The sequence below is a fragment of the Petromyzon marinus genome, chromosome 12 (genome assembly GCF_048934315.1).
Source record: "Petromyzon marinus isolate PM22_M1 ecotype Great Lakes invasive population chromosome 12, UKy_Petmar_22M1.pri1.0, whole genome shotgun sequence".
Lineage (NCBI taxonomy): Eukaryota > Metazoa > Chordata > Hyperoartia > Petromyzontiformes > Petromyzontidae > Petromyzon > Petromyzon marinus.
Window position 1 is genome coordinate 14,103,610 of NC_133678.1, and position 17,082 is coordinate 14,120,691.

General features: G+C 46.1%; 1 protein-coding gene across 6 annotated transcripts in view; it reads right to left on the bottom strand.

Moving 5' to 3' along the window:
• Positions 1-526: 526 nt before the first annotated feature.
• Positions 527-17,082, bottom strand: part of LOC116941516 (uncharacterized) — a 32,698-nt gene continuing 16,142 nt past the window's right edge. For 4 of the 6 annotated variants that reach the window (XM_032952657.2, XM_032952660.2, XM_032952659.2 and 1 more), the window contains 6 exons: positions 16,772-16,861; positions 15,581-15,661; positions 13,170-13,271; positions 11,210-11,236; positions 10,413-10,604; positions 527-8,521 (listed from right to left, as the gene is read on the bottom strand). In XM_032952657.2, the coding sequence (XP_032808548.1) occupies positions 8,388-8,521; positions 10,413-10,604; positions 11,210-11,236; positions 13,170-13,271; positions 15,581-15,661; positions 16,772-16,861 (626 nt within the window). In that variant the 3' untranslated portion in view covers positions 527-8,387. The remainder of the gene's footprint in view (positions 8,522-10,412; positions 10,605-11,209; positions 11,237-13,169; positions 13,272-15,580; positions 15,662-16,771; positions 16,862-17,082) is intronic. The other 2 variants (XM_076066661.1, XM_076066662.1) reach the window with 2 other exon arrangements.

Consider the following 17,082-nt stretch of genomic DNA (forward strand, 5'->3'; position numbering starts at 1 on the left):
CCATCCCAACCATAAACCCAAAAACACTCAACACATACGTTAATAACACAGGCCTTAAAAGGAAACATGTGACGTTTCGGGAAAGGTCCCTTCTTCATTCCACATGCGTTTATTTGCTACAAAGGGCCGTTGCCTGAAACGTGCACACATCTGGGTGGGAGAATCTTTACCGGAGTTTAACTGAAATTGGGGCTTCTTGGGGAACGTCAATTGACCCGAGGCTTTATAAAGTTTAAAGGCCCACGCATCTGTCATAGCCAAACCATGTGTAATCGTACAGTGAAATGGTAATCTATCGAGGAAATACCCACACATGCGAGGATCTAAACAAGGTCAGCAGAGACAAGCTCACAAGTCCACTTGTTGTACTGCAATTTCCCGGGAAACTCGCAGTCCAGTGGGTTTGGAAATATCACAAGGTCATGCGATCAACCCACCCTTGCCCGCAAAGCTCTGGAATGTAGTGGGATGTGTGCCACCACTCACAATCAAAGACGCACAAAATAAATACAGACGTGGCCCGTGGTCGTGCAATATTTTTTTAGTTTTATTTCTCGAGCAATGAGTGAGGGGCGCTGATGTCAAAGAACAAGGCTCAGCCATTCATCGCATGCGCCATTGCGTCTTCCTGAGGGCAGGCCGCGCGTTTTTGCAACTTGCGCGGCAACCCTCGCACTTTAAACAACCTTGTGGGCAGCCAGTGGCACTCGCAGACGTAAGAACCACAGTGAACTGTTACTGGAGCCAGGGCATAGTAGTATTAACCTCAGCCAGGGTGGCAGGCGGCAGAGCCGGGATTAAGAAACAGCCCAGTTCGTACAGATCACGGGAAAACCGCAACGTCCTTGGGGGGAGGGCGAGTCAAAAAGGCCTGAATAAAATAGTTTTAGTTACAAAAGCTGATGTTAGAGCTGTTGCTGGCCATTGGCTCAATTGGCAGAGTTCACTGATCAGATGTAAACGATGTGAGCTGATGCCCACAACTACAGGACTGCAGAGCGGAATCCGGGACACCGCCTCAGGCTCCCGTGCAGATGTTACACTTGCTGCTGTTATTAAAATCAAGTGAGTTTTAAGTAAGGCTCAGTTGGCCGATTCGTCACGTAATCTCAATCTTACCTACCAGATCTAAACATTAGTAGCGTTGCCTTTAAAATCAGCGGAATCACCATAATGGTCGCCAACATCATCGTCGCCAACATCATCGTTATCACAACAAAGCACATTTCGCTTTCAACCGGTACAGATCGACGAGATTATCAGACGTTCCCTGGTGCGCACACACACTTTGTGCATTTCTTGTTACTCACTCAATGCTAAAGATTAAAAAAAACGCACAATTCTTGCAAAAACAACGCAAAAGGAATACATTTTCAAGGGAAGCGTTGCAAAGCTTTAACAAATTCACGCAGCGCGATTTTTGTAAAACAGCTTTGTTTGGCGGAATCATCTTTCGTTGAAATCACTGCTAATCACAAATTAGCGAAGCAGTTTTAGTTCAATCAAGTTTCAAATTTAATGCATTGTCACCTCTTATTCTAGATTGTATGCATCACACACGTACATATAATGGAGTAAAATTGTCTCCATGATAAAACCGAGCATTAGTCGGTGCTCATCTCTGCTGTTCATGAGCCAGTGGTATGACATTCCATGTTATTATGGCAGGGTAGAGTCATTTCAATGACAGACACACTGCTGACGTCCCTGAATGAAGTGGCACTGGTTTAATCAACCCTGGAAGTCCAATGATCGGCTAAGTTTACCCCAATTCGACCCGAACTGAAGTTAACAGAGCACATTTACTCTCAGTTAATATAAGATTTGGGCCTTTAGTGTCCACTTCAAAGCAGATGGAGCCGTTTGGTAAATCCTGTGGGGCTGTATCAGGAACCAAACCTTCGATGCAAATTGGCTCTGGTAAGCATTCTAACTGCTGGGACACCCAGCCATCCAGGATATACTGGCTTGAATATACCACTTACACATGTATTGTGTATGTTTGACATTGGCTATATTTACCAAAAGATTCATACTAAATATGTCGAAGTATTATGTTTCCATTCACAAAACAGCTTCGCCATCAAAACTTTAGTCGTGTTTTGCAACTCTTGCCTTTAAAATATTCCAAGGCTGTTTAGAGGCTTCCAGTAAGCAGCCTCCTATTTTGAAAGTCTACATTTTAAAAAATTAAATTAAGAAATATCGGAACATGTTGTATAAATAGTTGTGGATGTGCAGTACCGTGGCTCATTCAGTTTTTATTTTTAATTTTAAAGGAACCATAAACAAGGCACAAGAAATACCCCGGGGCAGCCATCAACTTTCACGATACAAAATGTCTGCTTTTGACCAACAGGTGTTCAACGACATGGTCTTAAAATGTACCATGAACTTGCGTCAAACACCAAGGGAAGCTTATTAAAAAAACATCTCCCAGGCTAAGTGTGTTTAAGGGATTCAGTTCTGTCCAAGAGTGTATCTAAGATGCCCTCTGGCAATTTTATGCATGCGAGGCCGTTCCATGGACTTCACCCAGTCATTTTGGGAATCTATAAACATATGGCTACATTTTGCACCTGTGGTATTAGTCATGTTGTCCGATGGAGATCTTATCTTCCAAAACACCTACAGGCGGCAGAGCCTCATGTCATGTCATGGAACGGCTCCGGAAGTTGACACTGCAGAACTACTTTAGTCACTTCAACAGCTCCTCAAACCTAACACTAGATGGCACTCGTTAATGCTCTGCAAAAGAGTGGTCTGTCGAATGCTAATCATCCAAGATATTGGTCCACTTCAGCCTACAAATTAGGGCTACGCCGAAACAAGGAATAACATATACACTGGAAGATGTTTTTTGTATTCATTGATGACTTGGTTAATACCACCAAACTTTCTACACTTGAGACGGGGTGTTTGATCACGAGCCGTCTGACCACCTCAGCCACATTAAAAATTAAACCTAAAAAGAAACGTGTGGCTCACTGCCAGACGTAACATAGGAACGTAAAACGAGCCATCTCAAGTTGATATTCAAAGTGAGGTCAATCCATTACTCAAGCCAACTGTGCTAAATCCATAGCCGTTACCACCGTTACCAATACTTAAAGCACCCACGTGTGCTATTGGCTTCGTCAGTGGCACGCGCAACGTGGCACCCCTCGATTGTGCATTACTGGTGGCTCAACCCATGCCTCGCTTTGTTTCGCTCCGCATGCAAACATTTTGCGTCGAGGGCACCAACTGGCAGCTGCCGAGGGCTTCTCTCCATCACAGATATTTAGTGTCCAAGCCTCAACACTTGGGGGAAAAAAAAAAACAAGAGCTTCCGGCACTGCACTCCAGACGGCCAACGGCTACCAGTTGCAAGTCGGGACGTTCGCACACTGACGCCGCGACCGCGATTGCACTTACGCCCATTGGCAAGGTCGATACACAAACACGTTTCACGGTTAAATGAAGATTCGGGGGGCCCGGTCCACACGCGGCACTGTTACAGGGCGAAAAACGGGAGTCGCCGTCGATCTGGGTGGCAATGTAATGCTACAGTCCTGGGCTACAACGCAATAGGCGTGCGCAGCTTGATTACCTGGCCACAGACGTGCGGCAATGACACCAGAACACGATGGCACATGAAGCGACACTGCCCTAGTAAGGGACATCACATCGTTACCTCGTTGCCCAATACCAAACGACAATCAGGGCCAATCGCTAGCTTGAACAGGCAGTCCGTCAAATGAAAAATCGCTCTGTATATAGTCGCTACGTGTAGACCGGGTTATTATATTCTAGCACGCTAAATATGCAATGGTGTGTTTAGCTAACTAAATTAATGACCGCCGCACACTGCATACCGGCAGTTGCTAATAAACGGGACGGAACAAACGATCTCGCGGGTTCACACGGAGAATTGGGGGCCACTGCAAAGGATCGTCCCCAAGTATAGCAGTGCATCCTCCATCGGAGAGTTTCATAACGGCTGGATGCGCAAGGAGAAGGTAACGGTGCCCGCCAGCACCCAGAGCTGCCCTTGGCAATCGCCGGGGAGCCTGGGTTCGAACCAGCGAACCCCCTCACAGACGCACAGAGCGGAGGAGCCACTTTGTCCGAGCTGTGGTGAAGCTTCCCAGATGATTCCGGGGCAGCACTGATGCACACAGGATTGGGTCAGGCCCTAAGTAACGGTCTCATCAATTGGACACGACCAAACATGTGGGGATGGATTTGTGGTGGCTGAACATCCCCACCTAGCACTGGGTCAGTGCTGTGCTGGCGTTTATAGGTGCTCGCTAACGGCACTTGCCCCTTTGATCTCCCAAGGCTAAACAAGAGATCTTTGTGTGTGAAAGTGCATTTACGTTTGAGAATGTTTGTATTTGACGTATACTGTACATGTGCGAGTATTGTATGTCTCTGTGTGTTGTATGTGCATGTGTGTATGTATGGCTTGTGTGCCTGTCTGATATGTCAGCAGAGTACGTGATTCACTGTGATGACAGACTTTAGTGGGGGGGGGGAACCTTGCTCTCATGGGGACCTCACAATTGATATTTTTTTTAACACGCAACTGGCAGAGAAAGCAAGGATTTTTTGTTAGTTTGACGTTTTTTGGGTGAGATCGCGTAAATGTGTTGTTAAACCCGCCACCACCCGACGGTCAATTAGTAAGGTACATAAACAAAACATGCCAATTAGTTAGTACGCCCCCACAGGTGGGCTGAACTAGTAACGAATTGGCATGTTTTGTTTACATGAGAAACCTTACTAATTGGCTGTCGGGTGGTGGCGGGTTCAATAACACATTTATATTTATTATGGATATTAGTCGCGAAAGCCTACGTGTTAAGATCGATTTTTTTCGTTTGTTAACATGGGCCATCCAATCATCAAGCACGTCTACCCTCTCTCCTTAACCCAGCTCGAGTAAGGCACCCTTCCTTGTTGGGACGATGACAGTGGCCTCCATCCCTCCACAGCGGAACCCTCGGTCAGTTGCGTTCATTCCCCATCATCTCATCAAACAGGTTGGATCACACCCCCACTAACCCCTACCTCGTGGGGTTTCCAAGCAAGCTACCCAACTTCACGTTTGGGCAAGTTGTCCATCGCTTTGTTCACTCTGATTCATGCAGTGGACAGGGTGTGATTCGTTTAAACGTGGGTGGTAATGTATTCTTTTTTTTTTAAACGCCCACAGCTAATCCGCAATAATCCCCGTTTCCCAACGTGTTCTTCCCTCGCCCCGAATTCTCCCAAACACCCCCAACATTTTGAGGTGTAAATTAATGTAACAATAGCTTAAAGATCCTGCTACGATTCTCCGGGAACCACCGTGCCCCGTACGTAAATGCTACGGTTACCACCTGATACACTTTGAATTCCTACAAACACCTGCACCAACCCGGGTGGGAGAAACTTCACCGGATTTTAACTCAAGTGGGGTTTTACTGGGCCACTGCATTTGACTTCTAAGAAATTAAGCCATTTGAAGAGGCAGCCTAAGCCAAGACAGCATCCGAACCTCATCCCCATCAATAAGGCACTGAGTTCCAACCACCGCTTGCTGCACCGACACAGCATCACCGGATAAATGGTAATCAATCAAAACAACTGCGTGAGTGATAATGGCTAGGGTGGGCAAACGGGGGCGGGGGTAGGGTAGCTAAGGAACCCGTAGTCAACTCACAACGCGCAGGTGTTCGCAGTTATAGAGCTCTCCCAACATGTTTTTTGGGTGGTGCCGTGCACTGTTCGGCACCACGTACGACATTTCTCTCCGCGTGGCCGGAGGAGCTTCTTGCTGCAGTGTATGGTAAACCTATGATGTCCGACGTTTCGCTACACTGGCTGGCAGCTTCTTCAGGAACAGACTGAAAAAGCTCCCAGCACATATAGCGAAATGTTGGACACCGTGTCGGACAGCATGCAGCACGACTCGAAAACACACCGGAGAGCTCCAGTTATCTTGTGCTCTTCGCTTCTTACAATTGCTACAGCATGGGTCCAATTGCCTGATGCCAATTAATACCAGCGTACACCCAAATACCCGCATACACTCGTCCTGCTCATGATGACCCAACCGGGGAAAGGGGGGGGGGGGGGGACAACAGTAAACCATAGCCCAGGGGCTCGATTCCCCCGCACGACTTTTACCGTGGCCACCGCGAGCGAACTCATGGTGCTGCCACTCAAGTTGCAGGCAGCGGCGCAGAGCGAGAAACTTACGCTCGCTGGCGCTGTGGCTCCCAGCGAGCACCCGGGGTTGCTTACGGCTTCACAATCAGCACCAGGGTAGATATATAGTTGAAGAGATGGGATAATTTGTTGAAAATATAGAAATGTTGTCTTTTCTCTGAATTTTTGCCGGACTGCGTTTCATGTCAAGAGATAACAAATCCGTGTGAAACTGCTGTACAGAGTTGCATTACCCTGTGTTCAGAGAATGGTCAGCGCAAGGAGATATCACAGAACTATTTCAGGTGAAATCTCTCTTCAGGTGACCCCTAATCTACACTCGGGCGCAAACAATACTACAGAGCAAAATTGTCGGTGCTTGGCAGTCAACCGATATTTTTAATTCTTAAAAGTTAGAATTTACCTGAAATTCCATATTAAGTTGGCCAGTCCGAGACCACCAACTCATTACACTTGAGAACCTGCCTCAGTCAGAGGTTGCCGCCAGGATTCTAACCGACGACCTCAGCGTTGCCAGCACAGCGCTCTGACCTCGAAGCCACCTGGCCACCTTTAGATATGATAATTTTTAATTGCCAGGTAGCCGAGAGGGAGGGAAGTAATAAGCTTTTATATGAAACTATTGGAATGACTGCCTTAAATAATTCGTAAGAGTCCATGACAACAAAGGTTTAGGAGATTAAACCTATACCATTATGCTGCAGCAGGGAAAAGCTAGCACCAATAAATTAACAAACCTTTAAATCGTAAGCTCCTATCTCCAGCAAATAGTTAACAAGTGCTACGTTCCCCGATGCCTTTATGACAACATGCACCACTCACCTCCTCCAGTCTACTGCCTCGCTTTCTCTAGTCATCTGTCATTGCCATAATACTGACGCCAAATCTGCACCTTGGATATGTGCATTGGTGTCTCAAGGTCTCCCGGTGGTGGTTAGGAGAGGGGATTTGCCTAGCAGGGGGGTTACAGAGCTGGGCGTTCTGCATCGATTGTGGAGACTGCGGGATTGCTTGTGAATACGGTTGGCTTTTCGGGGAGGAAGTGTGGGTTTGAGAGCCTACAATTGACTGAACTTACAAGGGTCCATTAGAATCATAATAGGAATATTAAGTTAAGGAGTGGTTGCTTCTGGATGTTGAATGCAACAGCTGCTTCGTTTCATCACGTTCAGATTAAGGTACAGGTCAAGTGTCCATACCTGTCAACCCCCCTTATCAGTGCCTAACCTTATTGTAGACCACTCCAAACCTTATTGGTCACCCCGTGCCCTAATAAATCTCAACATTCATCCTACAAAGTCCCATCACAAGGAAGAAACACAACCAAACAAATTATGTTTTTTTTGCCCGTATTGAAACGGCTGTACGCTGTATGGACCTGAAAACTAAATTTCCCTGTACAAGAATATGGGGTAAACCATATGAGTTGACAGGTATGAGTGTCAATGGTATAACTCCATGTCAGTCTTATGTTGAGGTTTAAGGTCAAGGCTCTGGCCTAATTGGAATTGCAGCTGCAGTTTTCAGTCAAGGGTATGGTCAATGACATTATGTATAATAAACTCAGGGCTAATTGTAATTGCAGCTGCAGTTTTAAGTCAAGGGTATGGTCAATGGACATTATGTATAAGCTCAGGGCTAATTGGAATTGCATCTGCAGTTTTAAGTCAAGGGTACGGTCAATGACATTATGTATAATAAGCTCAGGGCTAATTGGAATTGCATCTGCAGTTTTAAGTCAAGGGTACGGTCAATGACATTATGTATAATAAGCTCAGGGCTAATTGGAATTGCATCTGCAGGTTTAAGTCAAGGGTACAGTCAATGACATTATGCATAATAAGCTCAGGGCTAATTGGAAGATAAGGTTTGGTCACGGTGCATGAAACAGCCTAAGGTCGTGATTTTAATTTATTTTGCAATGTGAACCAGTGCAGTAAGCCAAGAAAAGAGATTAACTTACTCTGATTTATGCAACTGGCCACAGAACTGTGGTTAACGTCAAGGTTTGGGTCTCTGATGTCACTTACTTTCAAGGTGATGGGTCGGATTTAGAGAACAATCATCAGCACAAAGGTCAGGGAACGTGGAGACAAGCCAGGGTCAGGGGTCATGGTTGGTCTCACGGCATTGGTAAAGCCATGACCACCGGGCTACCACCACCACCGAGCTGGCGACTGCCGCTGCCCCTAGGCCTGGCAGACGACGCCCACGTCCTCGTCGTGATTGCAGTCGCTGATCTCCCAGCCGGAGAAGGCGCAGTCGGACAGCGAGCGCTCTGAGCCGTCACACTCCAGCGCGTCCATCCAGACGGGGCCCTCACCTACGACGCGGCACACGGCGCAGATGACGCAGTGTCATGCAGAGAAACTGTGGCTGCAGCAGCTGTGTACATCGCCAGCAACGCTGATCGTCAGCCATGATTCTAGATTTGAAGCTTTCGTGACTGCAAGGATTCACTTTGTTTTTTTTCGGTAAAGTCACGTAGGTCAAATAAATGAAAACAACTCAATTAAATCACGACGTTTCGGAGGCAACACAAGCTTCCATCTTCAGGTGGAAACCGTCACAGCAAAATTGCTGTATCAAGTGAAGAGAGCTCTAAGATACCCGAGATTATATACAGGTTAAGGGGGGGGAGGAGCCAGGAAGGGCCGTGGAGGGGAGGGGGGTGCTAAGTTAAGCCGCCTTTTGTTATTCTGCAGGGGGGTGAGGAGGACGGAGAGGCGATGGCGTGCGGTGATCGAAAGCAAGCGGAGCCAACTGGAAGAAATGGCAATGGCTGTACAATTATAAGCCAGCTAAAATTTGACTTGGTTGATAACATCTTTCCAATGATTGCTCAATTTAAAATCATCCTCTCGGTTGAAGTTGTGTCTATGTTTGTTTATCTGGATGGCTCATGGACAAATCTTTGGTAGTATCCGGGAGGTTTGCAGAGTACTTTGGTATCGGAGAAAACAATATCATGAGAACCCGCTGTGTTGAAACAGTGATCAGCTACGGCCGAAGAATTCATTCTGCCGTGTTTCTAATCTGATTTGTGCTCGCGAATTCGGTCAGAAATATGTCGTTTCATCTCCCCGATATAGCAGTCACCGCAGGTACAACTCAATTTGTAAACAATGGGGTACTGCAAGTCCAGAATGACATCCTTTACGGATGGGATCAGATCACAAATTTTGTGTACTGTGTTGAACCGGACCTGGATCTTGTGTTTGTTTAGAATTTTGGAAATCTTTTTGGTAACGCCTTCTATGTATGGCAACGTGATGATTTTGATCGGAGTATCAGGTGGTTGTTTCTGTACGGTGGGAGAAACAGCTTGGCGGATAGTACGGTCAGAGTATCCGTTCATCTTGAGGGCCAGATGTACATGTTTTAATTCACTGGCCAGGTGGTGTTGGTCAGAAATGCAATGAGCCCAATGGTATAGTGTTTGATGAGATAATTATTTTGAGCCGAGCGGTGGTGGTATCAGGTTTCAAGTAGGAATCTGTGTGGGTGGCCTTCCTGTAAACAGAATGTCCCAAAAGAGCCATCAAGCCTCCTCTCAAACAGAACATCCAAGAATGGCAGATTGCCATCTTTCTCCATTTCCATGGTGAATTTGATGGATGGGTGTCTGGAATTGATGTGGTCTAGGAAATGGTTCAATGCTGGGAGGCCATGTGGCCAAATGACGAAAGTGTCATCCACATATCTCTTCCACAGGGAAGGACGAAGGGTGGAAGTCTGGATGGCGTCTGATTCAAACTTCTCCATGAAAACATTGGCTATCACTGGTGACAAGGGGGAACCCATAGGGGTACCCTCGTTTTGTTTATAGAAGGTACCATTCCAGGTAAAGTAAGTGTTGGTGAGGCAGTGCCTAACCAGCGCAGGTACATCAGCCATGATGTTACTGATGACCTGATTGGCAACCGTGGCAGGATTACATGTTGCCAGCATATCTACATGCGGTATTTACACCATCCCTAGAGCGTGAAGACCATCATGAAGAAGGGATGCCTTATGCATTCAAAGCTTTACAGAACTTTTTTCGAGTTGAGTCTACAGTTCAATGACAGCCAGCTACAAGAACTCCCGGGAAACTCGCAGAGATTTCTATATTAAACCTTCACAGGCAACCAACACGAGCGAACTGGCCAGGCGACCACCCCACCTGACCGTCTGTGCCTGCGCCCCCGTAACCCGCGTGCCGCACGGCTCACCCTGTCCGTATCGAGCGCTGTCATGGAAGTTGATGGCACCACGGTGGCCGAGCGAGCGGCAGGCTACGTCTGCGTCGGCCAAGTCGAACTCGTCGTCGCACACGGTGCCCCAGATCCCGTTATGCAGCACCTCCAGCCGGCCCTCGTTGGGGCCTGCGCCCCCAACCAGGCGAACGCCGCACTCCGCTCCGCCTGGCGAACGAGGTGTGGGGGTGACAGGAACACAGTGGAGGCCGGGGTGACGGGGGATGTGGAGAACAAGGGGGAGAAGAGAGAACGTTTGAGAGACAAGTAGGATGCCACGTGGGGACCAAGGTTGAATGGAACATGGTCGAGATGGGAACGCATGTACACGCGTGTGTGATGTGGGAGTACATGGGACATTGGGATACGAACGATGTGGGGATACACGGAGACATGAAGGATGTGGGGGAAACATAGGACACACGTTAAACCTGAAGCAGACACACCTCAGACACGAGATAAAAAGTGAAACATTGGGGATATCTGGTGACGGGAGACACGGCTGGGTTGTGTGGGATACATGGGATGGACACACAAGAGATACATAGAACACATGAGGGACACATGGAGATACAGAAGCAGCATGTTTATTGGGCCAGTGGTGGAAATTCTACTTTCCCTTTGAGGTAACAAGTGACTCCCGTCAGACTACTGTTGGCATCCCACGAAGCTGTGATAATTTTAAGATCTCACCACTTGCTGGCTTCAGGGCACTGATGGCATAAATAAAACCACGCACACACAATACAGAATCAGCACATTTTTCATCTCACCTGTTTCTCCCTTCAGCCCAGGTGGCCCTGAAATGAAGGCCAAAAGCAATTAAGCTTAATTTAAATCAATGTCCACATTTCATGCATTAATTGTACTCACACGGTTAGTACCCTCCAGGGGCTCGCACGGATTCGGTAAAGATCGGGGAAAGAAGCCAGCATGCCGAACAAACGTGTGCATGAAACAGCAGTTGAGGCCTATGAACACCCGGATGCAAACGGACTGTGTTTTACAGGAAGGCAGTGGGTTTTTTTGCTGCGCAACCAATGGGTCAGGGGGTGCATCTGGCGAGAGGCACGGTTGGGGAATGTGCTGCAAACAAAGCAGGCAGCGCTGGAAGCAGGGAAACCTTAATTATGTATAGCAAAACATGTTGTCTTTCGGTGGTCGAAAACACATCAGGGGATGTGTCACTTGCGCAAGGGATGGATTAAATGCATCTTCAAAGTTGACCATTTTCATTGTTTTATGAGTAAAGTAACTAGGGTTGAGACTCAGGAATGCTTTCATGTTGTTTTCTAGCTGAGTCACCCTTTTAAAAGAGCTTCTTAGCTCAATGGGGCTTCATTCGGGGAAATCCATTTCTGATTCTGAACATAATTTCTTACTCTTGTGACTGATGAGGTTATGTGGCCTTTAATAGTTCACCTCACAGCAAACATCATATTCTTGGTTCTTTCGGTAAAGTCACGCAGAAGGGAAACAATAAAATAATAAAATACATATAAAACAATAAAAATTATTATTTTATTGTTTCCCTTCAACGTGACTTTAACGAAATAACCAAGAATATGAATCCCTGCAGTCACGAAAGCTTTAAATCAAAAGGCAAACATGCTTTGGTAATTCTTTGCATAAATTACTAGACAATGGTAGTGGGAATCGAACCATCAACTCCATATAAACTTCCAAGTGCACTCTGACCACCAGGGCCAAGGCTGTACTATTGGCATCATCTAACCATGGAATTCAGATCACGTGACCACCAGGGGAAAATTGTAAATTTGAAACCTTGCGATAAATGTCAGATCCTCAAACAATGTCTCTACTCGGATGCATTGTTATTTTTAAACCCATAGCTTCTCGTCACAAAGACAATTTGCATCCACGCCTTCAAATGCTCTCAAAAGTGGGAAGCTTGAGTTACGCGATGTGAATATGGGAGTGGAGGGAGGCAAAGATGAGAAGGGAAATAAGATCAATTAACAAATACCCCTATACAGCAACGGGCTTAACCAGAAGGTAATGGAAACACACTGAAGTAGGCATTCTTGTAACGGGACATTGCACTGCATTGTAGGGGTTGTTTTGACTTTTATTTGACAAAACCACCCACTTGCAGCACAAAGATCTGGAGCTCCCATTGATCCTCACCATGAGTGGGCCAAATGATGCAAAAAGTTGTGGTTTGAACTGAAAGCCGTTTTCATGTATTTCGGAAAGTATCCCACCAAAATGTTTTCCATTATAATAATTTAGTGGATTTAATTACAAAGATGTAATTATGTAATAACATTTACATCCTTCATGTAGGTTCTTAGTATCATCTGTTCAGCTTTGAAAGTGCTAAATTAAATATACTTTATTCATGGATTTGCAGCATGAACATTAAAACTGTAGTTCTCACCCTGACGCTAACTATAACCATGAATAACACAAATGGAAAAAAATGATAGGACGCCGCCATTGGTCAGAAGTCAACGTAAAGCTCTCTCTCATTAGTCAGTCTTGGTGTTGCTCATCTGCCTAAAACTCTGCCCATCGCTTTCAAAATATAACCTAAATCGTTTCAGAGATTAATGGAACACGATGGGGGAAAGTGTGTGGAATACGTTCTAAATCACAGGGGAAAACGACCGTCAAGCTCCCAAACCATCGTTTTATTTGCACCGCAGCTATCAAGCAAGTAGCAGTGCCACCTCGACAAAGCGTACAACGTGCGACGCTCGGTCCCCTTACGAGTGACGCTGGCGAGGATGGGCGCAATCTGGGTTTGCATGTCGACAAACTCGGCTCTATGTTCTTCGGTCACCGGTTCGAGCCCCTGTTCTGACAGCGGGGCTGTGTAAACAGGCAGAGCATTCACGTGTTTAATGTTTGTTTGTCTGTGCGTGGGTCGGTCTGTAAATTCACCCCAATTACTTTTAAGGGCTATCATGACGCCTGCTTAGGTGGCTCCATTCTGACAGGTGGCAATCCATTCCAGGAAGCTGCTGCAGTACAGATGGTGGGTTCTCTTTTAAAGAACAGTACCAAAAATTTAAACAGCGCACTATGCAAGGCACTGCTGGATCCTAATTCTCCATGACATAATGTGAACTTACGACCCTGTGACACTCCGCCGCTGTTCAGTGCGGGGTTAGCAAAGGCGGGGGAGCATAGTACAGTTAAACAATGGATTTTGCTGTACTGCCCTCTGCTGCCCACTGAATATGAAAGCCTATAAGGCATCATTGCATATTTCAATCCAAACCGCGCATGCCAACAGTGAGAGGCATTTTGACTTAAAACTTTTGTGACTGCAGGAATTCATATTCTTGGTTCTTTTGGCAAAGTCAGGCGGAGCGATGACAAAGACCGCTTGTGTTGCGATCGAAACATCGTGGTTTTTTGCTTTTATTTTAAAATTTTACTTTTATTTTCATTTTCTATCGACGTGACTACCGAAAGAACCAGGAATATAGTGAGAGGCATTGTAAAGTCAAACGCCTTTTTACAAGCGGGATCGTGACTCTATGCTGCTATTGGCATCAACAGAACTGTCACAGCTGTAGTGTACAGTTTTAATCTTTGATTGTGATCATCAGCACCACAGCGTGGGCATTACCCAACTGCAAGTGTGCAATAAGAGATTGAGTCCTATTTCCATGCATGAGTGACATGCGAGTGTTTCTTGTACGTTGCAGTTTCCTCCCAAAAAAAATCCAAATGGTATTGGTCAAAAATCCCACTTTCCCAGGACCCTACTGAAAGAGAATTGTGGTTGTTATTTATCCTGGCAAGAGAAAACTATGGGATCCTACAAAGGCAGCTTGTTAAACTTAAATGTGATTGTTATCTACAATCCCAAGAGCCTTTGTGGGCTTTTGGCCTTTTGCATTCGCTTAAAAGTTAGACTTTGTGGAGGCCTGCCTGATTTTCTAAACATTGGCTTTCGACAATGTGATAAACACCACTCATTCATCATGAGTAATCGCATATTCAGCTAATCATGCCTTTGCCAACTGAACACAGCACAGGATTGATTGAGCATCTGCAGCTGAAGCAGAGACACCTTGACGGCTATACTGCAGTGTAGTCTATGAACAAAGCTCTAAAAATGCTAAAGTTTAAGCATGACATACCGTATGACACTTTTTGGTTCTTTCGGTAAAGTCACGTAGATGAAAAATAAAAATAATGAAAATAATAAAATGAAAATAATAAAATTCTATTTTATTTCATTATTTTCATTATAATTTTTATTTTTTACCTACGTGACTTTACCGAAAGAACCAAAGAGTATGGATCCTTGCAGTCACGAAAACTTCAAATCTAGAATATACCGTATTCTGTTGGACATCGAGTTTAAATTCCTTAAGTTAAAATATTTCCACGTACGATTGATGTGTGGAACTGACGACTTATAAGCTGTGTGTTATATTCCACAACTACTTGAACCTGTTAGTAAGAGCGCTGCTCTGCGTTTGTTACTTCGCGAACGCCAAAACGAATCTCACATCGGCTCTCGTCGTGTTAGTGCTCTGCATCCAAAGCCATTACTGAGCGAGCGTGAGTGGGAATCGAATCATCTGAAGGAGATTAATACACAAAGTCAACATCCGGCAAATGTTACTTTCACAGATGACAAATCCCATTAAAAGTGTCTCCCTGTTCAATTAAGTGTGGGATGGCGTTCATTTCTCTTCATGATTCTGAGCCAGTCGTGGAAATTCCACATTCCTATAATGGAGGGGGGGGGGGGGGATCAGCCATTCCAAACGATGACAACTGTTGGCTTTCCACAAATTTGTAATAATTTTACTGACCACACAGCTCGAGATGGAAATATTACATCTCATAGGTGGCATCCACTAGATCTTCAGGAAGATCACCATTTACTTTCCACAGAGTGGTACTCATTTTACCACCCTTGGAGCGGTGGCAACGATTGGGATGAGTCAGTCTCTGAATGAGATATAAACTGACCATCTGCCAATTGCGAGTCGGGTACTCTCACCGCAATGCCACGTCGCCTTGCACCCACTTAGCAGAGCGCCAGCCACATATAATCCAACCCCACTCCCCATGCCTCCGAGCTACACTTCTCGTGGTCGCTACAATGGACTAGGATCCCAGTTAGATATGGATCAGCGATTCCTTTCCCTTACCTGGCGGCCCCGCCATCCCTGGAGGACCCATGGGGCCTCGGAGTCCCATCTGTCCCTGGGGGCCCGGGAACCCCTGGGGTCCTGGAATAGTTAGATACAAAAGAACAATTGTCGTCATCGGAGACAAGATACGATACGAATGCAACCAAAACTGGTTCAAAACCAAAGTGCTTGGTTTGTTTACAGAGTAAATAAATACAATAAACACTTCACACCTGCTCTTCAACAATAACTATGCCTTTAGCAAGGACATGCATAATGTTAAAATCTTGATGTTTAAAGAATTCAGTGGACTTACATGCATAATGTAAAAATCTTGATGTTTAAAGAATTCAGTGGAATTGCACATCTTATAAAACAGCGATGCAAGTAAATAATAATTCTCAGCCCCTCGTCAATCCACTGCTGTATCAGTTGTGCCATTGATATTAAATGGAACTGGTAAATGTACACACGCAGCCAATTCACCGTGAGAATGCGACAGCTGAAGGCCGGACACACGAACCCGGAACCTCACATATCGGTTACAGGTGCTCTTCAATAGAACATGAAGTTCGGGTGCCAGCCATTATGAGCTTCTTAACACGTACGCCCTGTTTGATTGTGAAAAACTGCAGCTGCCACACCTATGCACGGTGCTGGGATGGAGGTCAGCAAGTTCCACAGTCGTTGCTCATTGCTGCCAGACCTGCCCCCCAGTGACCACAAAGCCAGTGGGGTGAGTCTATTCTGGCCACAATTATCTTGCGAAAGAGCACAGCTGAAAGTGGTTTCGCAAGAATCTAAAAAAAATAGCTAAACCAGTTTATTTACCAGATAAAATCCACTGAGCTATTAGCTCTTTTTCAAAGGCGACCTGGCCACAAATGATAGCTGATCAAAGTGGCTTATCGCATCAGGGTTGGGATCGAACCCACCACCTCCTGCATTCTAGGCAAGGGAGATAACATCTTGCAAACGCCGGTACCCAGATGGAGCGTCTCCCTGTTCAAGTAAGTGAATGGCAGTGTTCACCTCCAATAGCAACCCGAAGCCAGTCGTGGAAATAAAAAATCCGGTGGAGGCGGCGCTGGATCAGCAGTGTGCATTACACCCACTGCCGCGCGTTATCGCGAAAGCAGTCATTTACCTCGAACATACGGACAGGCAAACCAAGCGGTGTGAAATACGAGGCACAAACACGCAGTGTACCTCTCTCTCCAGCATCCCCTTTGAAACCCTGCAGTCCCCTCTGGCCAGGGAGACCAGGGTCCCCTCTGTCTCCTTTGGGCCCAGGTGGTCCTGCAGCCAAAACCATAAGATGCACAGATCCATTCGTTAAGCTGTGGGGGTGCTGGGTGCAAGTGTTGAGAGTGAGGGATTAAATTAGGAAGCCAGGAGGGACCGTATTCTGTGCTGATGTAGTTTCATTTAAAGGTGCGTGTGAGAAGTCTGGCAGTGGCATTGTGGATCACCTGGAGATGTAAAGAGGCAAGCGTGTGCACGCACGCACGCCGTTACAC